Source organism: Aulonocara stuartgranti (assembly GCF_965226115.1).
Source record: "Aulonocara stuartgranti genome assembly, chromosome: 18".
Lineage (NCBI taxonomy): Eukaryota > Metazoa > Chordata > Actinopteri > Cichliformes > Cichlidae > Aulonocara > Aulonocara stuartgranti.
The window spans coordinates 18,521,715-18,548,920 of NC_138954.1; the positions used below are offsets into that span (position 1 = coordinate 18,521,715).

The 27,206-nt window shown below is 43.4% G+C and overlaps 1 protein-coding gene across 1 annotated transcript; it reads left to right on the forward strand.

Moving 5' to 3' along the window:
- Positions 1-345: 345 nt before the first annotated feature.
- Positions 346-26,543, forward strand: bcl2b (BCL2 apoptosis regulator b). Its single transcript, XM_082512862.1, has 2 exons — positions 346-1,485; positions 23,960-26,543. Exons 1-2 carry the CDS (start codon positions 937-939, stop codon positions 24,095-24,097), a joined length of 687 nt encoding a protein of 228 aa, XP_082368988.1. The 5' UTR covers positions 346-936; the 3' UTR covers positions 24,098-26,543.
- The last annotated feature ends 663 nt before the right edge of the window (positions 26,544-27,206 follow it).

Sequence of the window (27,206 nt, forward strand, 5' to 3'; positions counted from 1 at the left end):
AAAAAAGATGAGAAAAGTTTAAAGAAGACAGGGAAAATGTAGACTGGTGCATCAGTTTTGCACTTGTAAGGTTAAATCTGTGTCCACAAGGGGGTGGCTGGACTACATCAAAGCAATCCCTCGCCAGGGTGGTCCTCTGCCCCTAACCCTGTGATCTTTTAAGATTTCTGTCTTCGATCATAAAAAATATCTAAATCTTAAAAATATTCTTGTTTATATAATTTTCTGGGTAACGTGATCTGCCTTAAAACGAGGATGCAGTAATAATGGTTTGAGCGCAGTTCTTGGTGTGCACTTGGAGCAGCCAAAGGAAAGACTTTCCGCAGCTGACGTCAGGCATACCTCACTAAACAGTGCGGCCCACTAGCGGTGAGCAGGGAGCTGCTTCGGAGGATATGTGGAGCAATCGTGGAAGAGGACTCCAGTCCGACCTTGTCTGGCGCACAGTCCCGCGTCTGGTTCGTGCGTAAGGCTGCTAAAACAGTTGGCCGCCTTTAAAACCCCTTCAGGCGTGAACAACTTTGGCTTTCATTCATTTTTTTTTTAATCGCAACACATCCACGTCTGGGTGATGTGCACAGAAATAGAACAACACTACTCCCAACCTCTTCCGCATATTGGATTTCTATGCAAAGAGAAGGTCGCCAGTGTCCCTCCAAGGATTCGGGAAATGAAGACTGCTGCTGACACGGAACCAGCCTGTTTTGACTTCTAGTGCGTGTTTCTGTGCAGTTTTTTTTTTCAAGGGATTTCCCCCGAGTTCACGAGTAAAGTATCTCCTCTCTGTGTGGGATCATTCGCTGCATTACCTATTTGAATACAGCCCCAGCTTTTTGGACGAGCCTGTGCAGAGCATTGTACAGTGCACACATTTGGTCAAAATGCATTTTATTTAGGATAACCACTGGATATACAAAGTGCCAAATTTGAGCCGGAATGGAGAACGAGTATAATCGCAATATTGTGGAAAAGTATATCTGCCATAAACTCTCCAAGCGGGGGTTCGTGTGGGGATTTCGCGTTGTCCAAGAAGAAGATGCTGCTAATAACGGATCGATAACTGACCCTCCACCGACTTTGGTCCACCGGTGCCGAGAAGCCAGCACCGGGCCTGACGGCGAGAGCAACACCCACCTCTGCAGACGGCTCCCACAGTCCGACCCACACGCAGGCATCCACAGAGTCCTGCGCGAGGCTGGAGATGAACTTGAAAGACTGTACCAGCCGGACTTCACGGAGATGTCGCGGCAGCTGCATCTCACCTCCGCCACGGCGCAGAGGAGGTTCGCCGAGGTGATAGACGAACTGTTCCGGGACGGGGTGAACTGGGGCCGGATTATTGCTTTCTTCGAGTTTGGGGGCACTGTGTGCGTGGAGTGCGCTTCCAACGAGGGGATGTCATCCCAGGTGGACAACATCGCAGACTGGATGACGGAGTATTTAAATGGACCTCTTAACAGCTGGATACAAGATAACGGGGGATGGGTATGTCTGATTCCGTGTAGTTGAGCGCTTTGCAGCAGTGTGCCAAGGGGTCGCAAAAGTCCTCTTTTAACTGTGATTAAAAGGAATTTCAGTGACTTAGTTCGGTCAGTGTAGGCCTACATGTTTGACTGAGCTGAAAAGTGCATTTTGATCTGGCTTAACGGGGCTCAATATCGAAACCACATGTGTAGCTGATCATTAAAAAAAGAAAAGTCCCTTTTAGGGTGATCTCGTGACGCACGTCAGGCAGCGAGCGAGATGAACGGCTTTACTTTACTTGCTCTAACTGGCTGATCTCGTTGACTGTTAAACTTACTCGACCAATCAAACAGCGGTTTCTCTATCACACCTCCCGACGCGTCTCTATAAAAAACCCGCCCTGTCATTTGTAGAAGCAGAGGCAGAGCTGTCATTGGAGCACAGAGGTTATTATCTAAGGGGAAGTAAAAGCTTAGTTATAAAAAGAAACAGGATTGTGTGTGTGGTGTTGGAGAGAGAGGGCATTTCACCATCCACCTGTATCTGAATCTTCATGCAGGAAAGTGCTTCAGTCCCGCTGTCACGTGAGGCATTGCAGGCCCTCATTCTTGCAGAAGGGAGGAGGTCAGACACATGTCAGCAAAGAGCAAACTATTGAATTAATGTGTTTAGGCCTCTGGGCATAACTGGACAGGGTTCAGCTTATCAGAGGCCCTTTTTTTGGCACAACACACACCTGGCTGAATGCATGCCCACACTGAATCTGAAACAAGCATGCATTGTCATATTAATTTTTCAGGTTTTTATTACAGCTGCAAACCCTCCTGCAAAAAAAAAAAAAAAGGGGGGTGCTGTGCACCTCAGTAGCCACCAAAACTGACTTGCAATGAATTAACCTTTAATTAGCCGAGGTGCTCTTAATGAGAGCATAACGTTTGCACTGCCTGGTTATCTTAGCTGGAAGGTATCATAAAAACGGGGCGTGTGTTGAGTGGGCTTATCAATGATTCATATCGAATGTTTCATCTCAAAGGATTAGACCGTTTAACATTCCCCTTGAGTCTGCCTTGCCCCTGGAGGTGGCAGGTTGTGCCACATATCAAAGGGAGGCAACAGAGGGAGGGCCCTCCAAGAACACAGAGTGCTAATCTGCAGCCACTGTGTTTAACATGCCGTCCTCTGTTTGCATCTTGGTTGGGACTCTTTTGTCTGCCTTTTTCAGACCTGTGCCTTGAAGCTGGCGCAGACTGGGGCCGCAGAGATGCCTGCTCGGGGTCTCTGGAGCCCACTGTAGAATAATGTAGGTCATCATAGTTTGGGTTTTACAGCTGGGTGGAGATGACTGTATCTCTACATCCACTGGAGACAGAGAGAGAGAGAGAGAGAGAGAGCAAGAGCACAGTTCTTTAATCCAAAGGATTATTTAGGATTATTTGAAAGCATATGTCTGCAGTATAGGGAATGAATAACCTCATCCAATTAGTTTTAAGCTCAAAGTAAGCTCTAAAACAGTTTAATCCTGAATATGTTAGTGTTGGCTCAGTTTCTGTTGTAGCTTCCGCATATGCAGCCATGCACCGGTGTTGATTTATATTCATCTGAACGGGTGTCAGGTAGGGAATTTCCTGAGGTGTTATTGCATGACCTTTAATAACTGACGTTGCAAACACAGCGTTGTCTGTACTCTGGATTGGGTTTGTGAAAACTGGCTTTGCCGATGTTGAAATGTAATAAAAGTCAACTGTGTTTTCAGTCTGTGAAACAAAGCTGGGGGTTTTTTGCTATGTTTTGTCTCCTCCGGAGCCAAAACGGCGGCCTGTTATACACTGACGTGTTTGTGTTTTTGTATGTTTTTGAGAATGTCTGCTAAACATCGGGTTGATTTTGTACTGGCCTCTTCCTGAATTATGAATTCACAGAGGATATGCAGAGACTGTTAATCAGATATCTCTCAACAGGGATCTCAAGGGCATAGAGGGGATTTTTAGAGATGTTTTAGATCATGGAAACCTGTCCAGAGGGTCAGGGTTAGCAACATTGATTTAAACATTTCTTTTCATTATTTTCAGTTTTTTAGTCGCGCAAGTTCTTAATTTTCTTTTAATAAATTTAAAAAAAAAAAAGATTTTTTACAAGAGGTGAAATTTCAGGTAGGGGGAGTGTATAAATGAGCCTATGAAGTACAAAAAAAGGGGGGAGAAAGGATGTGACCTCAGTTTCCTCATTTGTAGCTGCAGAGCTCAGTGGGGACTAAACAATGGCTGCCACTGTTTGCAAATGATCTGGTATCCATTATGTTTTATTGTGAAAGCTTTGCATTGCTGCAATGAGACACATGTGCTACATTTCTGCATTAACCTCACCTGGGTCACCTGTTTTCTAAGGAACATTCACGTGCCGGGTGGCTGTAGCAGAGGAATGAGGATAAAACAGGTTTCACAAATCAGTCGTTTCTCATGAGCTCACTGTCGTTTGTTATAGTGTTCGACCTGATAATTCTAAATAAAACTTTTTAAATGGCATTTACACATCTTCCAAACAATGAAGACACTCGGTAAACACGGCTAAATGTGTGTTTAGACAGGTTGCATTTATGGTCACTTACCCTGTCCATTGTGTTATTGTGTGGAAGAGGTGAGTGCTGTGTTTTCCACCATTCTAAAAACAAAGGTGGGTGGCTAATCAGCCTATCACTGACATTTTGACATGTAAGAGTGGTGTGGAAACAGCTTTCTATCAGCCACCCTCTGTTTCCTATTGTTTTTGAGACAATTTAAGCCCAAAATAGTGTGAACGGTACCCACTAATCATTGTTGAGTCTAAGTGTTGCGAGTGAGTCAAATACACATTTAGTTCGGCGAAAATCTTCCCTTTAAAAAACTGACAAAGCAGTGACTGTGTTTGCAAAATCTCAGCTGAGGGGCCAAATGGCTCCCATTCAGCACAGATTGCTTCCCACACCCCGGGATGTGACACACCGTCCTTTCATTGTCCCTAACATTCAGTTAGAAACTCGGCCTTTTTGTTGACAGAAATTGCACTCAATCAGGGAACGATTGCATTTAGGCTGCAGACTCACCCACACGTGGCGCACCTGTGTTTATTTGCAGGCGCTTGCAGTAAATACCAAGTGATTGAACAAAGTGGCAGACGGCGTCCGAGTTCCGAAATTACATACTTGACCTCAGACGCTTGACTGGCTGAGAGGGCGGCACGGAGCGAAATGCCAAATTGTGCTTCAAGAGAAAAACAGCAGTTTCATAACTGGAGGTTAACCAAGAGCAGTGTCAGATATGATGTTGAGAAATGATTTTTCTTTATCTTTGTTGTTTTTAGTCACGCTCTAAAGATGGCATTGCTTCTTGGTCTTTCTCAACAACCCTAATTTGAATTCTCCCTAAAAAAAAAAGTGTATGTGCTGTTATGGATGAATCTCACTGTTCTTGCAGTCTTCCCTGTGGCCACCAGTAGGTCAAAGTGATCTCTTACCCTTTGAAAACAGCACTATTTTTGATGGATTTGCACCAAGTCATTGTGCAGACATTCAGCTGTTGAAGCCACAGAAGAATAATGATCATGGCCTCTCCTGTAGTTGCACAATGTCATAAAATTGGGTCCACACATTCATCAGAGGGAACTGCCATGATTTTGTGCTCCCTGTATTTACTGCTAAGTTGTGGAAATATTCCTCAGATATGCTAACGTGCCTCTAAATCCTTGCTTTTCTATAACAAGTGAGAGGAAGGAGTTAAATCACTGAAAAACCTTTCTTTTTTTAAGCCCCAAACAGTGAGATCAGGTGTCTGTGGAATGCTGCTAACCAGGTGGTCTATTTTCTGTGTCTCCCAGGTGTGTGTGTGTGTGTTATGAAAGACAATGTGCGTTTGGGTTGGGTCCATCCTGTGGGGGTTTCCCAGAGCACAGGCTGCTCTTCGATGGGTGGGACCAGCATGTTGCTATGGTATAGCAGGCATCTGGCTACGGCGCCTTGCTGAGGCTGAGTGGATGTGGGACAGCAAGGAAGTCATTAATCTCCATCTAGGTGACGTTTCGGCAGAGTAGAGACAAAAACCCAGGAAAAGAAACCAAACAAACAAACTAAATCACAAAGGAGGCACATGCAGCCATTCACAGGAGAGCAAAAGAAATTCTCGACCAGGTCTCACTTACATCCAATTTGCGTCTCCTAGATGCAAACTCAGCCTGCTAAACGCAAGTCAATACTAATCAGGGCGCCATTCAGGAACTGTTTCAGCTATGCTTCTTTTAGCTTTGAGCTCTTTTTCTAACACAAAGATGTCTATGTTGATGGTGAACGCAGCGCTGCCTCTGAGGACACATGCTTTACAGCGTAATGAGCTCTGTAAGTCATGACTGACTTACATCCACTCTGAGCTAGTATTCCCTTCTTGTCATGCGGCGTGCTGTCACACTCAGTTACACCCTTTTTTTCATCCATTAATTTGTAGCTGTTTATCAGTTTTTGGTCTCTCATTACTGTGTGAACGCTGCCTTCTAGTTCTGAGCAATCAGACCGAGGAATAAATGATTACTTGCGCAAATAGCATTTTAGGCTTTCTCCCTCCCACCCCGTCAATTAACACTGTCATTCTACAGCTGGAGACGCAACAAAAATGTAAATAGCAAACAAAGAAACAAACTAAATAAGAATCAGCTTGGAGATTTTGACAACAACTTTACCGTTGGATGTGTTTGAGCTCTGTAATGGAGACTGTGCACCACAAAGGAGCTTAATGTGGCAAGAGGCAGCCAAGATTTTCCCCTGTACTGTACCCCTTTTGCTTGGGAGGCCTCGGTTGCTCACCATCTGCCACTGTGTTTACACCCATCAGCACAGCATCTGTAATCTCAGGAACATTTCCTACAGACGTGGGCTGCTGCGGGCCGCAGCTCTCTCAATCAGTCCAACAAGAACATTTTTCTTCCAGCAATCTCTTCGCTATCTGCGTCTCAAAGACGTTTGAGCCAAGCATTTAGTCCCGTGTGTGGATTTAAGAAGCACTGAATCTCTTTTCATTTTGATGTCTATTCAGCTTCAGATTATACTCTTTTGCCCGCAGTAAGTCACATGCACTCCATCTTCACCTTTCCAACCACGCTGGATGTCTCATTGCCGTTTACGGCATGATTGCAGGCCACAAATCCTGTTCTGTTGCACTTGCAGGGGATATGCTTTGCGTCTTTCCGCAACATACCTTTACCCCAGAGACCCTCCACCCCATCCTGTGCTGTAGTTATTTCTGGGCCTTCTTGGGAGAGCTGGCAGAATGTCTGCTGGGAAACAGGGGCTGTAAATAAAAAACGGACACAACCTGGATTTTTTCCTGAGTGTCCAGCTCTTTTAGTTGGATAGTCATGTCAGTGGACCATGAACATAAGCTAACATCAGTGTTTTTTCTTTATTTTGTACTCTTTGTGTTGGACTTCTAGGATTACGCGAGTTTACAGATTGAAAGTTGAGAATTCATCCATATTACTGTTTCCTTTTGATCCCTTTTGCTCAAATAAGCAGTCACCTCAACCTTCTAAGCTCCTGTTTTATGAGGGACAAGTGCTTGAGCTAAGCGCTACCATCCCACTGAGAGGATACGCTGATAAATAATATATGGAGCAGATAAACTTGGACACTAAATGGATGTCCCGAAAGCTTTATGAGCTCCAGCTGAGAGATTATATCCTCTTTCCCCTCCTCTTTTTTCCCTCATCCTCTTCCTCCCTCTTACCCCCACCACATGAGACGTATTAACTTGCACACATACACGTGCCCAAACACACTAATACCCAGAGACCTGGCTTTCAGTGTCAGGTAACGTTCCAGATCCCTGAAAAATGCAGGGACATGCGAGAGGCCTCTAAATATAGAAGCATTACCATCACTGCTCTTGTGTGGTCTTCTAATTGTCATGTTACGCGTAAATCCCTGCCCTGTGTGCCTCTGTGATAGCGTCACATCACGAACCCACCGCCGTCCTCCATGGAAAAAATGTCCTAATGAACCATTTGAGATGGCAGATAAAAGAGTTTTCCACCTTTCCTGTCACGGTGGGAGCCGGATAATGAGAAGCCTATTGAGACGCAAGTTGACTTTGCCACTAGGCACACCCTTGCAAGCAGCGCAGCATATCAATATAGGGCAAGGTTAAATGGTTCCTCCCATTGTCTAGCTACTGTAGATATTTTTGGGTCAAACCCCCAAAAGGCTTAAAAAGAGATTTGATGTTTTCAGTTAATTTCTAGGGCAGCAATATCCACTGTCATTTGAAGTCTAGTATGTCTCCTCACAAAGACAAAGCCTGTTGAACAGGTAGTGGATTGTCTTAGGTTTCCCCAATGAATGGCAGCTTTCACTGTGAATTAATTCCAGCCTGAGAATCTAAGATCTGAACTACAGATGTAGTTTCTGGATCTGAAAAGCGAAGCAATCCCAGGAGTTCGTCTCGTTCTTTTGGCTGCTCACTTTTAGAGGTCACCACAGCAGATCATCTACCTCCGTTGTTCACCCTATTCCTAGCATCCTCTTCTGTCACACCAACCCTCTACATCTCCTCTTTCACTACATCCATCCCTTCTGTCTGCTTCGTTACACTTAAGCCAACAGCGAAATAGTTTCCATCAGTCCAACAGGGGCTGTCTCTTCTGGTTCTATTGAGGTTTTGAAGGTTTTGATTCAAGTCAGTCCAAATCAAATCAGTTTTATTTATAAGCACCAAATCACAACAACAGTTGCCTTAAGGTGCTTTATATTGTAAAGTAAAAACCCTACAATAATGTAGAGACAACCCCGACAACCAGACGAACAGCCTATGAGTAAGCACTTGACGATAGTGGAAAGGAAAAACTCCCTTTTAATAGGAAGTAACCTCTAGCAGAACCAGGCTGAACCGGGCAGCTATCTGCCACGACCAGTTGGGGGTGAGGGGAGGAAGACAAGACAAAGACATGCTGCAGAAGATGTTTCACTTTGATGTTAACATTTTTATTTTTGGTGACAATCACAGTGACAAAGCCCTAGTCACGCAGCCTCTGGATGTAAGTGATTGCTAGAGGTTGATGGGAGTTTATGGGAAAATGATTGTGAAAGTCCCTGTCACATGGACCTAGAGACTGGTCAGTGTCATCCCCACCACCACAACCACACAGACACAGACAACCACAAAACCTCCTTGGTCTCACGATGGTCTAAACCCAGCTCACGTTTCCTATTAGTGGGTGAACAATCCAACGCTTGGTCCCAAGCATATTGGTTCATGTCGGTTCAGTTGCCCATAGTTTGCATGAAGTGACAGATTTGTCTACAAATACTGAATAGCTACACTCCAAGCAGTAGTAAATCTGTGAAAAGTACAACACAATCCGGGAATGAAGAAGGTTTACATCCAAAGTAAAAGTTGTGCCTAACAGTCACCAGGAGTTTTTTTTGTGCAACAACTGATCTGAGCCATCGACTACAGTAACCATAGCCAACCGACGAGAGAATACAAATTTTTCACTAGCAATCGATGATTGTCACATCCAATATGGCGGCCAACTCTTGAATGTGACCATGTTGTCACGTGAGATTACTCGGTACAAGTCTATGACAAAACAGCCCTCAGCTCTCTCAGCCTCTGACATCAACAAACCTTCTCCTGATGAGTTTTTGAGCTAAATCGCTAGTTTCATTTTCTATTGAATAAATCACTGAGTCAATTCAATAAACTATGATCATTATTTGAGTCAGAAGGGAGGAATATTCATGGTATGCTCATTGTCTCATAATATTCGCAACCCAGCCCAATCCACCCCTCAATCATCACATCAGGTTTCAACACACTGCCAAAAAAGACACTCAGTACAAGGCTTCGTATCAGGACTCACCAGTGAGTGACGTCACACTCTTTTATATTGTTTATGATCTAAACACAGGTATACAAAAAAGAAAAACGTGACTTTTTTCTCTAGCAACAATTACTGCTAATGCTAGCAAGCTGAGTTAGGAAGTACGTTATGTCCATTGTATGGGTTATATTACAATTTCCCTCACCAAAGCTGAAGCACAGAGGACAGGTTGTTAGTACAAATTACCAAGCAGAAGGTCACATTACGTAAGAAAGCTGCTTTTAAAATGTCCCAAAAAGAACCAACGCCATAAACACAGCAGAGAGGAAATTAGGCAGAAAGCCCCAAAGTATTTCTGTACCAGGCTGTAAACATGTTTACCTGCTCGAAAGTTGGGTTTTTTAGCATGAGAGTCAGAAGCAACTGACTTCCCCTGTAAGGCGTCCTCAAATAGCGATTCGACCTGCAGTTTATGAAATTTCACTTTAAGATTATGAGACCAATTTTTTTTTATCAGTTTTATTGATTTTGGGGCAGAGAAAGCAGCAGCAAAGACTAAAGCGATAATTAACAGCATTTCGGTGAAGCAGCAAAACAGGCTGCAAATGCAATACAAATTTAGCAGACAGAAAGCAGGATTAGCATCGGTCTTTACTCATATTTCCGGCGTCTAAGGAGTGTAAACTGAACGCTCGTGATGCAAGGTTGATGGGAGCAAATGAAGAGTAAAGGAGCAGGTTGCAAAACCAAAACAGTGAGTTTAAATGTTCCATAGTGGCAATGGTAACTGCAAAGTTAGACAGTAAAATCTCAACCTTTCAAATCCCACGCAGCCATTTACTCTGCTATTGATGCAAAAAACATGGAAAAGTGTACGTTTAAAACAAAAGCGAAACTATCTCCATGGCTAGCTGCTAATTTGTGGTTCAGGGTAAATTGACCTTTTAAGGCTTAAAGCATTGATATCCACACACGTACAGGCAAAGATAGAAGCGGATGTGCTAGTGGAAATCAATTATTTGCTGTCAACAAAATGGCTGTGTACACACTCACGGGCATATACATACACACATACACTGTGGCACATCAGTGTGTACACAAAGAAGCGGATGTGGTAGTGTGAATCAATAATGCTGTGTTGTCACAGGGTGACATGTGAGCCATGGCAGGGAGCAGATGGCCTCGGGGTGCCTAGCTTCCTGTTAGCCATGCCATACAGCCTCAACGCACACAAGCTCGTGCACGCTCACACAGACACCACAACCATCTCCACTGGGATTTCCCCCGGCGCAGCTAGCTACACCACTGGCCATTACCAAACAGCATGCCATTATTGACTCTTCTCTGAACTGTTGAGTACTCGCTCTTCCAAAAATGACAACAGCCAGATAATGGTAAATAGATTTCTCTGCCTCGTCTGTGGAGGTCTGGAGTAAATAATTCTGTGCACCCCATCTCTAAACATGATTTTTGGCATGAGAGCAAGTATCCCACAGGAAATCTGATCTGTTTCAGTCGACATCGAGTGAGGTCAGCCGATGCTTGGAAATCTATTTGACTACGGGTTATAGATTCAGCATTTCCAATGGTTTGCAATGGTTCTCTGAGCAGAGCCTCAATTAACTCAGCAGACCAGCAGCTGTGAATGTCAGATTGTATGTGCATGTGATTAATCAAAATGCATCCTGAAGGAGAGTGTCTCTGTGGAAAGACCTGGGTGAGATCTTTTAGCACATTTTTAAAAATGTTTTAAATTTCCTGACTCCTTTCAGCTGGTGTGCGAGCTCTCCCTATTGGCACAGCTCATACAGCACCACCCTGCTGCAATCGCCTTTGATGGCGACTGATTAGGTTTGAAGTGCAGAGAAAACTATAAACCCATGACGCTTGGAAGATAAAAAGCTTTTCCAAGAGAGCATTGTTCTGGCTTCTACGTATTGTTTCAGAGTCTCCATCCTAAATTCTCTTGACATCTTCTCAAATCTACAATCACCTTCTGTCAGGATGCTGCAGCTGGCGCGGAATATTACAGCTGCGTGCTACTTTTGACACAGATATCTCGCCGGTAGGGGCAAACCCACTATTGCCAAGGCGTTATGTTGCAGCAATTTCACAGAATCTACTCTGCCTCTACGTTTAATTGGTTGTTGGGCTGTCATTACATCTTGAAATACTGACAGATACTTCAAAGAAAACATGAAGAAATGAATACCGTAGTAGTGACAGTGATTCCTTTTCTTCCTAGGGATTTTATTTCATGTTTTTTGCTATTTCTTTTGACAATACAGTGACGATTTATGTCTGTGTATGTTCTAAGGATGCACTCATTTGATGACTTATGCCAGAGCAAACTTTTATGGTGCCAAGATTTAGTGGTGACAGGCTTCATTTTGCTTTTATAGTGAGGTTTTAACTCCCGTCTAGACGAGGTTCATGTCGGCAAATCTAACCACTAGAAGTTTAATCAACTCTGCAAATTGACTTGTAAACTGCCTAATTTATTGCTCACATTTGAAGTCAGTTGGCGGTTGGACTGATGCACGAAGAAATAAGTACAGATGTGTTTCTTTTTTTGTTCTTTTTTTTAATCAGCTGAATTTCAGCAGGCACTATTTGATCAGCCAACTCATTTTCTGATACCACCAAACCCATCACGCTCAGACCCCCTGATCGCCAATGTTTTCCAGATTTGAATTATAATGAGTCCACATTCCTGTACTTCATGGAGGACAGGAGATTAAAAAATATTCCTGGGTAAAAAAAAATTTTTAAAGCCTGGACTTCAGAAGGTGTCTTTGATCAGAAGGTGAGGCTAACAGGGTTCTGGAGGAGGAGGAGGAGGAGGATGAGGACAGATGGAAGGGCATGAAATAAGAGGAGGCTTATAAAGCTATAAAAAAAGGCATTCCTATCTCTTACGGCCTCATCTGCTGCAGCCAGGTTGAGACGGAGAGGGTAATATCTGGAGCAGCCACCGTGGTTTAAAGCCCAAAGAATAATGACGCTAATAGAATTCAAGCTGTTAAATACAAAGAAGGAGATTTAGGAGACTAAGGTCAATCCAAAGTTACAGAGCACACTTGGATGAAATTGCTTGTTAAAGTCATCTGACTCAACAATCATCTGATCCTCAGCTGATCCATCTGCTGACTTTAAAGCAGAGGAATTTACTCGTGAAACATCCACATGGGCATTACATATCCCGAAACCTAAAAATACATACTGTACATGTGGAAAATCGCTGGACCTATATTGCATGTTTGCTTTTGTTTTTCTCCCGCATTATTTAACATCCAGCTTTGGTGCAGTATCTTATTCTTGCAGTGCAGTTTCAAGACAAGCCAGCTCACAGTAGGCAGGCACCGAACCCCATTAATGACATTTTCCATGGATTAGTCCAGAGAGAAACAGAAACTCTCCTCCATTATGAAATTGACATATGCCTCATTAGTTTTCTGTGCATTTTCACTCCAGACTTTCACTGTCACAATAGGCAACTTATTATCATTCATCGGGTAGGCTGTGCTTGTTTCCCTTTGGTCTTTACGTACAGACAGGGAAGGTCACACAGCTCTGAATGAGCCAAGCTGCTCAAGATAGTTCAAACAATGCGTCTTTTAAAAGCACGCCCTAGCTCTCTGCAAGGTCTTTGTGAGTCATGCTGAGTTTAGAGCAATGAAAAGTAAAAGGAGAAAGAAAAAAGAACAGAAGTAATGTCCACCTCTGCTCTTTGCCTGCTTGATTGGGCTTTCGTTGAGTAATTATTTTCTGAGAAGGATTTAGCCGAAGCTTTTTCATTACATAATTCAAAGGGTTTGCTGTAGCCGTGTTTCTCGCAGCTGACTTGGTTCAACTCGAGGCTCATTCCTTCTCATATCGAGCCTCTCGGGCAAACGCGCGCACACACAAGCGGGGTTGTTTGTTTCCACACATCAATGCATTCCACTCATTCCTCTCCCCCAGCCTGGATGAAAATCAGCTGGTTGCCTGAGAGAGGTCAATGAACTTTCCCCCAGTGTTCCCGTCCTGAGAGGAAAGAGAGTGGAATTCTTTCTTTCACTTATTGTTTTTAGAGCTGACGCTCATGATACGGCCTCTGCTCTCAGATTGTCTGAGTGGAAGTGAAATTGCATAAGAATAATAATCATTGCTTTCCTTTCGCCCCCCCCCCCCCTAAATAAAATGACCTCATCGTCCATGTTTAGAGAAGTTTTGTCATGCATCTCTGAGCTTTAACTCTCAGCCTGTGGGAAATATGCTTTCCTTCCCTTATCGGCTTTTGCTTTGTCTCCCCACATGATTTTTCTTCTTTCTTTCTTTTAACCCCCTCTTCTTGAAGTAACACTGTAAAGTGAACATCCTGCTTTTAGAACCACACGGAAAGGAAAATGAAATAAAAGGAAAATGTGTTTACCTCAACAAGGCACATTTCACATTTTCTGTGTTTTTTTCTGTTCTAATTAGATTGAGCAGAGCTGGAGACGGGTTCTGAGAGGCAGTGTCACATTTCTGCGCACCAATCAGGGCCTTGCAGTACTTTAATCAAAATGCAGCAAGAGCTGAATTGTTTGTTTATGAACTGTTTATTTTTATTGTTAAAGAGAAAGGAATCGGCAGTATTTCCCGCAGGCTTTAAGTCTAAGAAGTGACAGCATACTGTATGTAGCTGTGCTTTCCACCACCGGCAGTGAATACCTTCTCTGTGACTTTGTGGAAAGTTTTCAGTGCTTTTTCAGCTCCATTCTCCTCCACTTCAAAGCCGTTTCCTGAGGGAGCCGTACCTCAAGCGGATGATTGTTTTCTTTGACATTATCGGACATCTGAGATGCTCAATCTGCTGCTCTCTGTTCTCCTCACAGCATGCCCCGTCCCAGACTCTGGCCTCTCTCATTTACATGGCCAACACGGGGAACCCAGCTACACCTGAAACCTGGCCCAGTGTTCTCTAATCACGTAAACCGCTCTGGTATCTTGTTGCCAAAACTGACAAGCTTTCATTTAGGGGCCGACTGAAACAGGAGACCACGGGAGGCCCTGGGTGTCTAGCTTTGATCTTCTAATACTTTCTCCTTCACTGACACGTTTAATTCTCTATTAGATGATGTTACACTTGATTTGTTTACCCGTGCTTCCTAAATTACAACTTGGTGTTTCATCAAAGGAAAAATAACATCACATTCCCTCTAAAACTTGCCTTTTTATGGTCTGCCTCCTCTTATACTAGGGGCTAAGATTTAGGAGTCGCTTAATGGTTCAAAACAAATACAAATCTCTTAGTTACAGTCTCTAACCAACTGTGGCTCTCCCCTGCTGCTCCCCCTCCCTTTCTCCACGGTATTAGTATGACTACATGTTTGGCTTGCCTCGAGTCTTTCCTAGTTACCCGAACAGACTCTGTGATTTAGCCATGCTTGGCTCTACCACAGAGAAGTCATAGTCTCATACTAGACAGTGATGTCATTCCTGCACCGTCTAAGCACAAAAAGTGACTTAATGCTAACTACGCCATAGAGGTCCTTTACACCGCCTATCACTGCTGTCTGAAAAGCCCCTTTCTGAACATTGGGATTATGTAATTCTGTTACATCAGGGGCTCGACACAAAGAAGCTGCACACACAAGACCACAGTGACTGAAAGCAGAGCGCATTATTTCAGATGGCTCCATTTTTTGGGGAGGGGGGTCAAGTTCAGAACAATTAGTCACCACACACGTGTCACGTGAAGTTTGAAGCCCTGCTGCAGATGGTGTTCCCGCACGTCCCGCTCATTACTCCATATACAGTAGTCATTTTTAGCTGGGATTAGGCAGCCACTATTTTTGGAGTGGCTTTCTAAGAGGTTGGTTGTGTGCTCTCAAGGTCTAAAGGGGTCGGCAGATCTGACTTTTAAGGCTTGAAGCGGCGCTGCCTTCGTCACAGGAAATGGGCCTCTCCCATGGACTTGTGGGGAAGCAATAGGCCACCTTGGAATCTGTTGCTTCCCACGGTCTCTATCAGGACTTCCCATCTGAACTAATCAGTGATAGTTCAACAGTTGAAATTGGAACTGCAGGGGCTCTCATGCTCTCCTAGAGTAAGAGGTGCTTTGGTTCCAGAGAGCGGCAAATACAAAGCTTACTCAAAGCCGATAGAGTCATTTGAATGGTGGAAAGCTTTGCCTCTGTCTAATCATTAACCTACACCTACCTTGCCTTTTGTTCCATTGAGGCCTTCTGCATGTTTTAAATGCCACTTTCACTTACAAAGTGGGTCTTTATGCAAGTCCACTTTAACAGTCCTGTGAGTGCAACATTTGGACAACACGACCTGGGATGGAAAGGCTCACATAGTGTAAAAAAGAAAAGCACCACAGTTTATTGGCCTGCGTGCTGCTTACATGGATTTGGGTGTGCTATGCACAGCTTCCTTGACAAGAACACAGACCACTTAGACTCCCAAGTGGCAGACATCCTGTCTTTACTAAAAAGCCACTGCAGCCAGGTTTAATGCACTTCAAGCACACCCACACACGTGGACGATGACTCAGCTGCCCCTTTTCATCCTCTGCGCTCTCACTCGTCATCTGTGGCCTTTTAAATGGAGCGAGCAGCAGAGATGAGACTTGTTTTATTAGATCGGGAAGCCCTGAACTAGGGGCTAGGATGAAGCCTCTCGTTATTTATAGCTGCACAGCAGTTGCGTTCTCTCTATCTGGCAGGACTCTGTCACTTCCTCCTCCGTGGTAGGCCGGATGCGCTCAGTGCAGACATCCTCAGACGAGGCAGACATCCTCATTTAGCTGCATTGTATCTATTTGAGGGCTCCTTTGTGCTTTGGTTTGGGATGCTATGAAGGATTTTGAATCAAATGTTCAAGGTCAAACCACAAGATTGGCTCATTTTAAAGAATGAAAAAAAAAAAACCTCTATTGACTGAGCTGCAGAGGTTTATTGTGAGGGGGGGGGAAAGGATTGTCTCTCTGTGGCTTTCCCTTAGCTTTGATGTCTCTTTGCTTTACATGTAAAAGTGATTGATTGTGTATAATACACTTTGAGCTTAGGTGTAGTCTGCTGATAAACCCTGGGTGCAGGGGGAAAGCTAGTGCAGTCTGCTTCTATGCACTTGCCTTCAGTCTTCTGAGACTGCAAGGTTACCCTGTCCTTCATTTCATGTTGGATCAAAGCTGTTCAGTAAAAAAAAATCAATAGTCTCAACAAGAATCAAGGAGTACATAACTGATCAGTCAAGGCCATGCAATGCTTGTCAATTCAAAATCTGTTTATATTTCCCCAAAATCCTCTGAATATTTTCCCCCCTGTACAAATTGGAATTGCTTTACCGTGGTTTTGCACCTCCTCCTTCTCTTCATTGATGGGATTAAAAAAACCTCAAGTTTATTGAAGCATTACATATCTTCAGAGAAACCAAAGTCTCCTGTGTAAAGTTCTGTTTCTCATTTATCTGGTAAGTTTAGACAATGAATAATGGAGACAATAAAAAAAAAACAGTGTCACGAGGAGTGTGGGTGATTTACTGCCGATCACATTTCATGTTCCAGTGGAGAAGGCTGACTCCCACGGGAGCGGGAGCTGTTTTGTAAACACACAAATGCTGCAGCCGCTGTTGCTGATGCAAATTTGAATATTTATGAGCCTTTGGGGTAGCATCCGACGTCAAAATTGTTTCTCTCTTTACGCTTGACTCGAACGTAATGACTGCGGAAGGTATGAAACCTGAGTTTGCAGTGAAGCTCAAGCGGGGGGCATATTAAAAAAGGTTTCCAATTTCCCTTGTACTGTGTCATGATCCCGCTCTGTCGGGCCAATTCTGTATTCTATGGCTTCCATATTGGCTGGCCATTTTAAAGGATGGCAATTCATTTGTAAAAGCGCGTGGACAGTCAATAACGCTCTTCACTTTCAAAGTTTACTCAAGCTTCTTACACAAGCTTCGGGGAGTCTTTCTCACCAAAATAATATTCAGTTTAAGGTGAGGTTAGTGGAGCTGCTTGCACAAACTGAATAAAGTTTCTATTTTCTTTTTTACTGCCTTCATTGCTTAATTAACTGTCTTTGGGTGTATAATTGTACCTTACAATATAAAACATCTTGATTTGGTCCCAATAAATAAAACTGAATTCAAGAGTATTTAATTCAATTGTGCACTCCTAAGCACTCCAAGCTAAGAAAAACGGGGAGGGTTGCATCAGGAATGGCATCGCACACAAATAGTCGGGGCAAATCAAAACACGTGGATCATTAAAAACATAAAATAAAATAAAATGGATGTAGCCCCTGTGTCATAATCAGCCTGCTCCAGGTTTTGTTTTAAAGCCTCAAATTGAGCATTTTGGCCATTGTCTTCTTGGTCTTTTGGAACCAGTGACAGCTGAGGCATGGATCTGACTGAGGAATTGAAGACGTTCAACTCAGATGCGTAATTGGCTTTTTAAAAATTATTATTTTTACTAAATACAGGGACAAAATTAACAAAAGTAACATTATAATGTGTTAAATAAGGGTTCACACTGGTGACTGAGACCATAAACTCATCATGTAACTGTTCACCGACATCATAAATCAAGTCAGAAGTAGGTCATTGACTCATAAACTTTAACATAATCTGGATGTTTTAGAGTCGCCCCCTGGTGCCCACCTGGAAGAATGCAGGTTTAAAGCAAACACCTCGCTGGCTTTAATTTTTCAGACTCAAAGGATGTCGAACATCACAGTCTGTTATGTACAGATGTGGCAGTCTGCAATGGAAGATGCTCAGGCTGACTTCAAAATGATGATTATTATTAATGACATTCAAAGCTAGCCAATGATAAATGACCATTAGTGACAGTTTGTTAATTTTATAGACTGCTGCAAAACCAAAGCAATTTTTTTTATAAGCGACTCATCAGTTAGGTATCTTTTGTCACTGCATACGTATGTCCTTTGTTTCAAAGAAGCAAGTGTTATTGTTACTCGGGCTGATCCACTAAATACTTGCGCATTGATTGGGCTGGATTTGTACAGCTCGACATCCCACTTTGTCACGCTGGACTGCGAGGCTGTGGTTTCCATGTATTGCAGTATTGTCACAGGGCAGTGAAGGGCTCAGTGTCCTCAGCTCCAAGCTGTTTGCTGCTGCTGACACAGGGGATTCAACGGGTAATGAGTACTGCAACAAACTCCTCCGTCATCTGATTTTTGGTCAATGGATGCCACTCTGGAGAATTGATCGAAGCTGACCTTGTTCCAGGACAAGCGCTTGCAGTACTGTCACTGTCATGATGTCTGACCTGTTTATTTTTATTATTATTTTTCAGATGTTTTGAATCTGTATATGCGCTTGCACTCATGAAATAATAATGCACCCACATGAAAGAGAGCGATATAAGTGTATATTTTGATCAAAACAGATCTATTATGAGAAAATAATGCCTTCCTTGCATTTTTTCTCCCATACCCCTCCACCCCTGAAATGGGAGTTTTGTTTGACTTTAATTAGCAGTGGAGAGTCTGCAAAAGGCTAATTAAAAAAATGAAAGAAGGGCAGCAGGAGCAGCATATGTAATTTTATAAGTACGCTACTATGTGAACGCTTAGGAAATAAACAGAGCGTGGGGAGAAGCTCAGTTCAGAGGTGAATATAGCAGTGAAGCCACAACGGGCACTTTAATTACAAGTTGAACTTTAACCTACATCCCTTTCTCTCAGTCACAGTCTGCCCGCAATTATCCAGAGAAGATTCCCAAAACAGAGACAGTTGTCTAATCATTATTCTGTTTTGGCAAAGTGCTGCTTGCGGTTTTATCGGAGCTAGTCAAGCACACAAGATCACTCATTATCTTCCACAGAAGCTGCAGGATCGTTCCCAAAAGTTTGTGTCAGTGTGTGGGGTGTGATACCCAAAGGATCTGGCAAATGTTTGGTATTTCCCGTTGCCCATAAGATAACGTAAAGCCATCCGAAGAAGACAGCTGTGTAAAATCTCTTTGTGTCCATGAGAAAGACACTGAGCAAAACCCAGAGGTGTAAATCATGTGAAAAACAAATCAGAGGTCAAGGATAGACTCTCTCCCGCTGGTGGGAAAAGCAAATTGTGTGTGAAGCTTCCAGCCTGGGTAACCGTGACACTCATGCAGTCAGTCGCCACCCCTCTGCTGCATATGGGAGACTCAAGTCCTCACCGCTCAGTCGAACTCTTTTGCTCTGTATGTAATTCTCAACAGGATTCATTGTTTGCAGTAAAAATGAAGGCAGGGTGTGTGTAAACCTGGCTAGGCATTTTCCCATTGACTCCAGGGTCTCTGTAGGCTGGGGGTGACCTTTTAAAAGCCACTGATCGAAAAAATTAATACTGTAGAGAACTGCAGCCTGGACTTTTATTTCCCAGATGCACACCTGCTGCTGATGGCAGATGGCTTTGCTGCGGGGCAAATATGAGCTTTTGGGGATTATGAAGTCTTTTGTTGGCCGTGTTTTTTTGTGCTCTCTTGTCCCTGTCAACTTCCTGTGTCCTCTTTCCCACCTGCTTATCATTATTTTTCTGTAAAGACTCCGCTTTTCAGAATGACAGTCAACACAACAACAGAAATGGGGCCAAAACACAAAGTGCCAAGGTTTGTTTTTCCACACTGCTCACATGTTTGTGGCAGCGCTGTTCGCTAATGCGGGGATGAAAAAGTTCCAGGAGCTGAAGTGGAGCATGCCTCAGTCTCATGATATCCACCTGACACCCCCACCCCCCTCCTGCTTTCCAGCTCTCCCCTGAGTCAACCTGGAGTTATTACCACCCATGCCCTTGTGGGATTCTTTTAAACATCCATCACAGCTCGTATGAACCTCTCATTATAATTGCCAGCTTTTGTTTCAGACTTAAATAGATGATAATCTATGGCGACTGTCTGGGACATATCAAGGACACACATGAGTTTGCCATTTTGTTGAGCTTTGCTAGTGGCTGGTCACATGCGCGCCTTGCTGCTGGCTGGAGTTACAGTTTCAGCAAACTGTTATTTTCCAGGCGTAGGTGAGGAAAAACACACAATGGTGTTTTTGCCAATCAGCACATTTCCTTCGGCTTAGAGGTGTGACTGAAGAGCTTGCTCGCTTATTAATACCTGTATCCTGGAGAGGGAGACGGGTGTCATCGTTCAAAAGCAGAGACTGTTCAGAGCGCTCCAAAATAAAAAATGCTCCCTGACATTTTGCTTTCCACACTACCAGCAAGGCTCCAGGGATGATGGCGGCAGTTGGTACACTGCTTTAGCCCAGACTGAAATATCTCAAAAACATTTGCATGGACTGCCATGAAATTTAGGACAGATACTCATGATGCCCAGAGGATAAATGTGTCAACACTTACAGGATAGATGGACACAGAGTTTTGGATTACATAGATTACATGGACTGTATGTGAAAGATGGACATAGCTCGATTTTAACACTATGACTGCCACCATCTTGTTTTGTGTGTCGTTGTTTGTGTGTTTGGAGCTGATTGTTTCATTGTATTTGGATGACAGGGTGAATAGGTGAGAAGTAAGAAGTTTATTCTAGCAAGCTAGCTTAGCAAAGTGCAAGTATGGACTATTTGGGTGTGTTAGGTACCTGCTGCTAAGTGACTATACAGTCAAATTAATGAATTAATAGCACAGCAAGCCAAAATAATTTTCAGACTGCTTGCATTGGTGTGTTATCTGCAGCAGCCATGCCTTAAATTTAAGCCTTAATATTTCTGTTTCTGTTTGGTGAAGACCTGGAAAACCAGCTTCAGCTCTACTTTATGTTAACAGCCTGGCGTTAGATGGTTATGCTACGGTCACACTTGGGAAAACAGCAGTCGGAGAACGTGGCATGACTAAAATTATTGTGACTATTTGCACTGAACTTGCAATCTTGTTGCCTTTGAAATATTTGCTTTAAAGATGGTGAGCAGGTCTGTGACTACTCCGAGTCAGTTGGCATTTGGCAACTTTGAATACAACCAGTTGAAAACCAGCTGAGTCGAGTTCCCTATTGCAAAGAGACGCATCACAGATAAGTTGCGCTCAGCACCACAGACTAATCTCAGACTGATTCCTACCTGTTGGCAATTTGTCTGGGATTATAAATAATTAGCAAACCTTCACCAGTCTGTTGAGTGAGACTACAATTGTCTGGGGACAATTTGTTTCCAACCAAGCAATCTAAGCAATCCCCTAGCAATCTAAAGAGGTCAGTTTAGGGTGCTGAACTCTGGGCCTCTAGTGTCAAACTCCAGTCCTTAAGGGCCGGTGTCTTCAAGCTTTTACATGTGTCCCTGCTGCAACACACCTGAATAAAATTAGTAGGTCATTAGCAAGACTATAGAACTTGACTGCATGCTGAGGTGGCAATTCAGCCATTTGAATCCTGTTACAGCAGCTCATGAATAAATGAACATGGTGCAATAAAAGTACTTTTAAAAGTACATTTTTCCAACACATGCATTCTGAGTGCCATTCTGATTTCACTCTAGTGTGATGCAACCAGTAAGCATCACACCATAGCTTTACCAATTTGAGTGAGTATACTTTTTGAAATTAGCATTTAGCTAATTTATAAGAGCCTTACAGTTTCACCGAGCTGTTAGCATTCCCCTAGACTACTGTCTCTAGCCCGGGGGTGTAGTTTAAAACGCCCAGCTGCAACAAAGAGAATGCTGTGTGGTAAAAGATATTGCCGGGTGATTTACGGAACACAGTGTGTTTTGACATCAGAGGGCCCAGAAAAAAAACTGCTGATCCTTCCTCCCCTCTGTCACCAGCCCCCAGCCTCAGGAATGCCACAGGACAGGAAGGGAAGCAGGAAATGCTTTTGTCTCCGTACAGCAGTTCAGAATAGATGCCTCCTTTTTTTAGTCCTGTGTGGGCTTTTTGTTTGATAAAAAGGAAGCTGTGTATTAAAACGTGACACTAGCGAAAGAGAGTATAATGAATCTTCTACTAGATCAAGGTCAAAAAAACATGTATTCCGATAAAAGTAACACAAAGCATAATTACTGTAGGTAAATTGACTTAAAACCAGACAGATTAAAATAGACTGGTAATAGATCCCCATGGGAACTGACACAATAATGTTGTAGTGAATCAAACTTAACAATTCACCATTGTTCACAGATCTGATCAAATTACAGATAGAGACTTCAAGAGATGGAGACTTCAAAGGAGATCAGATGTACAGCTTCACAACACACCTTCTAATGTGGTCAGCCTCATAACAAAAGAAAAATATTCAATAGGAGGTGTCCCCTAGAGCTCCCTAAAATTTCCTCTATTGTCGTTTGGTTCAAGATAATCTGCTGTGTGTGCGTGTGTGTGTGTCTGTCTGTGTGTGGGAGAGCATTTAGCTTAGCACCATTACTTCCTGTCCAGCTGTTCCTGCTGTCACCGCTTTTAAGCAGATGTCTGTATTTCCTCATCTAAGACACGCAGCCACGGTCTTTTCTGCACAGATGCTCCTCGTGTACGCTCACGTTTTTAACTGGCCTCCTTTAAAACTCCTCTTAGCGGCAGAAAGCTGAACCCACTGAGACACCGTGAGCAGCTTTAATATATTCGTGCTTGAGCACTGGAGTGTTCATCCGCGTGCTAGAGAAAGAAAAAAATGTTGCGAATGGGCCTTTTTGGGTGATTCCTGTGTTTGGGTAGTATGTGTTTCCGAGTGGGTTGTGTCATTGTGCATGAAAAGCGTAGGAGGGTGTGAGAGCCGATGAACAGTAGTGGATCTGCCTGCAGCATAAGTGTAATGACATTCTTTTCCCACCCATGTTTGGTATCAGCCAAGGGATTTACATTTTAAAGGGTCATTTCACCCAAATTAGAAAAAAAAAATCATATTTACCAAGTTTTTTTTCCTATAAAATCTATGTTCAATACATGGAAGTGAATGAAACTTATCTTATTATTAAAACAAATGAAACCAAAACTACAGGCAGGAAAATGAGATATTAAATATGGCCTGCAGTGTTTTGTGTTTTTCTTGTAATCACACAAATTCCAGGAAGAAGATCAAAGACAACAATGAATTATTCCTTTAAGTGATGCATGTGTAGCCAACCTTCAAGTATGCCTTATTTGTTTGTGCCTCTTACCCACAACTTTTTCTTGTAAAGAAACGATTAGATAATCCCGAATAAACTGCAGAGCATGCTGAAGCATCCTCGGGGAAGATACTGAACCCTGAGTTAGCCCTGATGCACTCATTGGAGTGTGAATGTTAGAAAAGGCACTTAGGCAGTGCTATACGATAGAGTGAATGATGGCTGTCATAAAAACTGCTTTGAGTGCTCAATTAGAGTAGAAAAGCGCTATATAAATATCAATCCATATTGCTGCTAGCATGAAAGCTGTAGATTATTTTAAGACAGCTTCACGTGGACTTCCACATATCAGTCAATCGATGTCTTTCAGGCGACTGCTAAAAATAGTCCTCATCAAATGCAGGGTTAACCCCTGTTTGAGCAGCGTTCGGTTAAAACCTGCACTGACCGGCTGTTTAAGGCAGTTGCTGACCCTTCTTTTAAGGTAGAATGATTTATTTGTGACTCATGTCTCCTTTAAGAACTATGAGATGCAAACCTTATTTAAGAACTTGAAAAGTATTCATGCGAAGGTAACCATGTTATTCAGAAGCCTAATCAGTTGTCTCTGTCTCTCATCTCAGGATGCATTTGTGGAGCTGTACGACAGACAGAGGGACTCCGTCTTCAGTTGCTCCTGGCCCTCCATCAAGACAGTTTTCGGCTTGGCTGCGCTCGGAGCGGCCAGCCTCACCATCGGAGCATACCTTACACAAAAGTGAACAAGGCCTCTTTTCAATCAGCTCGACTTTTTTCATCTCAGCATCTTCCTCCTCTTTTTCCTGGTGCCTCTCCTTCTTTTTTTCCCCCCTCCCTGCACCTTTTTTAAAGATGCCCCTGACCCCTCAGAGACAACCTTCAGACTCTTCTGAATCTCTTCAAAGCCTCTCCCAGAAAAAACTCCCTCTTCCCTGCCTCTTCGTGTCAAAACATTCACAAATCAAAACAACTGAAGAAACCAGAGGCGAAACCCACAGAGCAAAGGATGCATTTTAGATGGAATCGCACTAAGCTGACTACAACAGCGGAGAAACGAGGAGTGCATGTTTTTGCCTTTGCTTTTTTTCGGTTTCTTTTTGCTCGTCCTGCTTCTCTAGGAGTTATAGCATGAACGTTGAGTGTTAGTTTAGACGTCGCATGTGTAGGTCCTCGGTTTGGAGGCCTTCGTGGTGGTAGTGGTGGCGGTAGGATGTAGGGTGGGGGGGTGCAAGGATGATGGTGACGATGATGCCAGGGAGGGCGAGGCCTCAGCCTCGACCCCGGCTCTTTAGGGTGAAGGACCCCATTTGAACTGTGGACTCCAGTTACCCCCACAAGTCGTCTTTCAAAGGACTTCCTCCAAACAGCAGCTGCTTAGAATGTGTAATGGAAACAGCTCGCTACAACCAGCGCAGTGTGTGTCTACTGCTTTCACCCCTCAGACCGCTCCAGTGAACTCTGAGCACACACTGCTCCATTATGCTCTCCCTGGCCTGTGATGGAGGACAGGCTGCTAGAAGACTGAGCTCTTTTGCAGCGCTTTGAAAGCTCCTGTGTTGGGTTTAAACTTTTGCAGCAAACCGAATCGAATAGTTTGCATGTGGAGTGTTTTAGAAAAAAATATGCAAAAGAAGCCTGAAAGATGAACGAGAGATGTGCAGCACAGCATAAAAGAAAGAGGCAGAAGTAGAATAAACCCTGTAGTAGGGTTCCTGCTGCATAAACAGTTTTAAGAGTGCATTCCTGACACACTCCTTTTCTAAAATCACTGCCCTACAAATTATAAATAATCACAGCTCGTACTATTAGCACACAACATTGTTTATTTTTTAAATTTGCTTTTACTGTCGAATGGGCTCGCTCAGGTTTCAGACCTCGCCCCGGCTGAGGTCTCACAGTGGCTCGGTATTGCCACAGAATGAACTCTGAACCGAAGGGAGTTTCTCGCAAATGACTGAGGAGATGCCAGCAGCAAAGCCAGGGGGTCCCATGTGTGAAACCTGAGATGTCCCCTCTCTCCAGCCTGCAAATGCATCCCAAATCATTGATTGGTTCCTTTCAGCCTGTTTTTGTAATCGATGTTTGTCTTGTGTTACAGTCCGACTGCAAATTTGGAAGCACTCAAGGCCTCCAAAATACTGCGTTGTACAGCAAGTCACTTGTGGAAAACCTTTTCTTTTCTTTTTTTTCTTTAAATTTCTCTATCACTAAAACTCTTCAGCTTCTTTGTCGTTGCATGGATGAAAGACACGATGTCTTAACACAATGCATATCTGCTACGCGTAACCATATTTATAACAGAACAGGCAAGAAATAGCAACAAAGAGGTAGCATTTTTCTATTTATTCAGAGGTACCAGATCACAGATTTTTAACAGTTTCTTCTAAGGAATCACACTGTAACAATGTTATTTCCTGGCTGCTATTATAACAAGAAAAAAAAAGACATGTTTTAAAAAGTGATTTTTTTTCCCCGTTTTGTATTATCATCGGCTTAAGGCTGCTATACTGTTGATTTTACTCACAGCTTAAACTGCCACAATTTTTCAGTATAGTATCCTAGAGAGCTGGAAACCAAAGTTAACTTGTATTAATCTTTCATTTCAAAAGGAAAAAAAAATGAAGAAAAAAATACATAATAGCTAAAAGGAGAAAACACTTTGCTTCAGTTCACTGAGAGTCTGTCCAGTGAGGTTTTGTGATCTCTCTGTGGAGGGTTTGTCTTGTGTTACTGTACTATATTAGCCTAACTTTTGTCAGCCTTGTGCTCCAATGATAACTCAGTGCTTATCTGTAAAAAATGTTGACCTACCAGACCTAAACCGTGTCTCAGCTCTCACGTTAAAACCACCCAGTTTTCATTACAACAGCTCACAGTGTGATTTGTGATGTGTGTATGAGCGTGTGTGTATGAGTGTGTGTGTGTGTGTGTGTAAGAAACTGAGGGTGCTATGAGCAGGAATAGGAAGACTTTAACAGCAATATACTGTAATTTTTATACTCTGTGCATATATGAATGTAGCACTATGGTTTCCGTGCTGTTTTATGTCTATAATCGCAAAACTGTAGCACTTAAAAGAAAAAGGAAAAAAAAAGAAAAGTGAATTGTGTTTCTGTTGTTTACTGCTATATCCACGATAAGCTAGTGGGATCATATTGTTCCTAATAAACCAGATTTTTCTCCAGCAGATGCAGAAGTCCGAGTTGATGCTGCTTTGGTGTCTTATTGATTCCTGTCTTGGTGTCGGAGCCAGTCAGCAAACAGAATAAGAGAGATGTTTTAGGTGAAGAGCCGTGCTCTTTTGATTATCTGTTATCCATCACGGCTCTGCTCAGCTCTGCTCTGCATAAAGCCTGGCTGTGTCAACGTGACAGTCTCCTTGTGAAGGACTGTGCAGAAGAAGCAGCAGCCGCACCCCATCAGACATCAAAGCTGTCCCCAAACACTGCAGTTGTCAGCCTCCCTCCTCTGCTCCATACGCCGCTAAACACGAGTGCAAAAACCCCAAATGCCCTGCGGCCAGGTTTTTGTACACCCCCTGCCTCTGTTCTGATCACACTTGTCTTCAAAGGCTATGGCGCCCGGGCTGTTCGGTGGAATTTGTGAAAAGCATTATGCAGTAAAACTAATGTTGAAAGAGTTGAGTGGGCGCGAGAAAATGAGGGGCGAGGAGCAAAAGAGAGCGGTGATGGTGGTGTGTACAGATATATCCCTGAGGAAAGCAACAGCGGAGGGAAGTTCATTTGGGTTGGATGCCCCCACCCGCCCCATCATCCCCCGAACCTCCCTCCTCACAAACCCCCACAATCCCTCCTCTCTCTTTCCCACTCGCCATGCATATAAAATGCATGA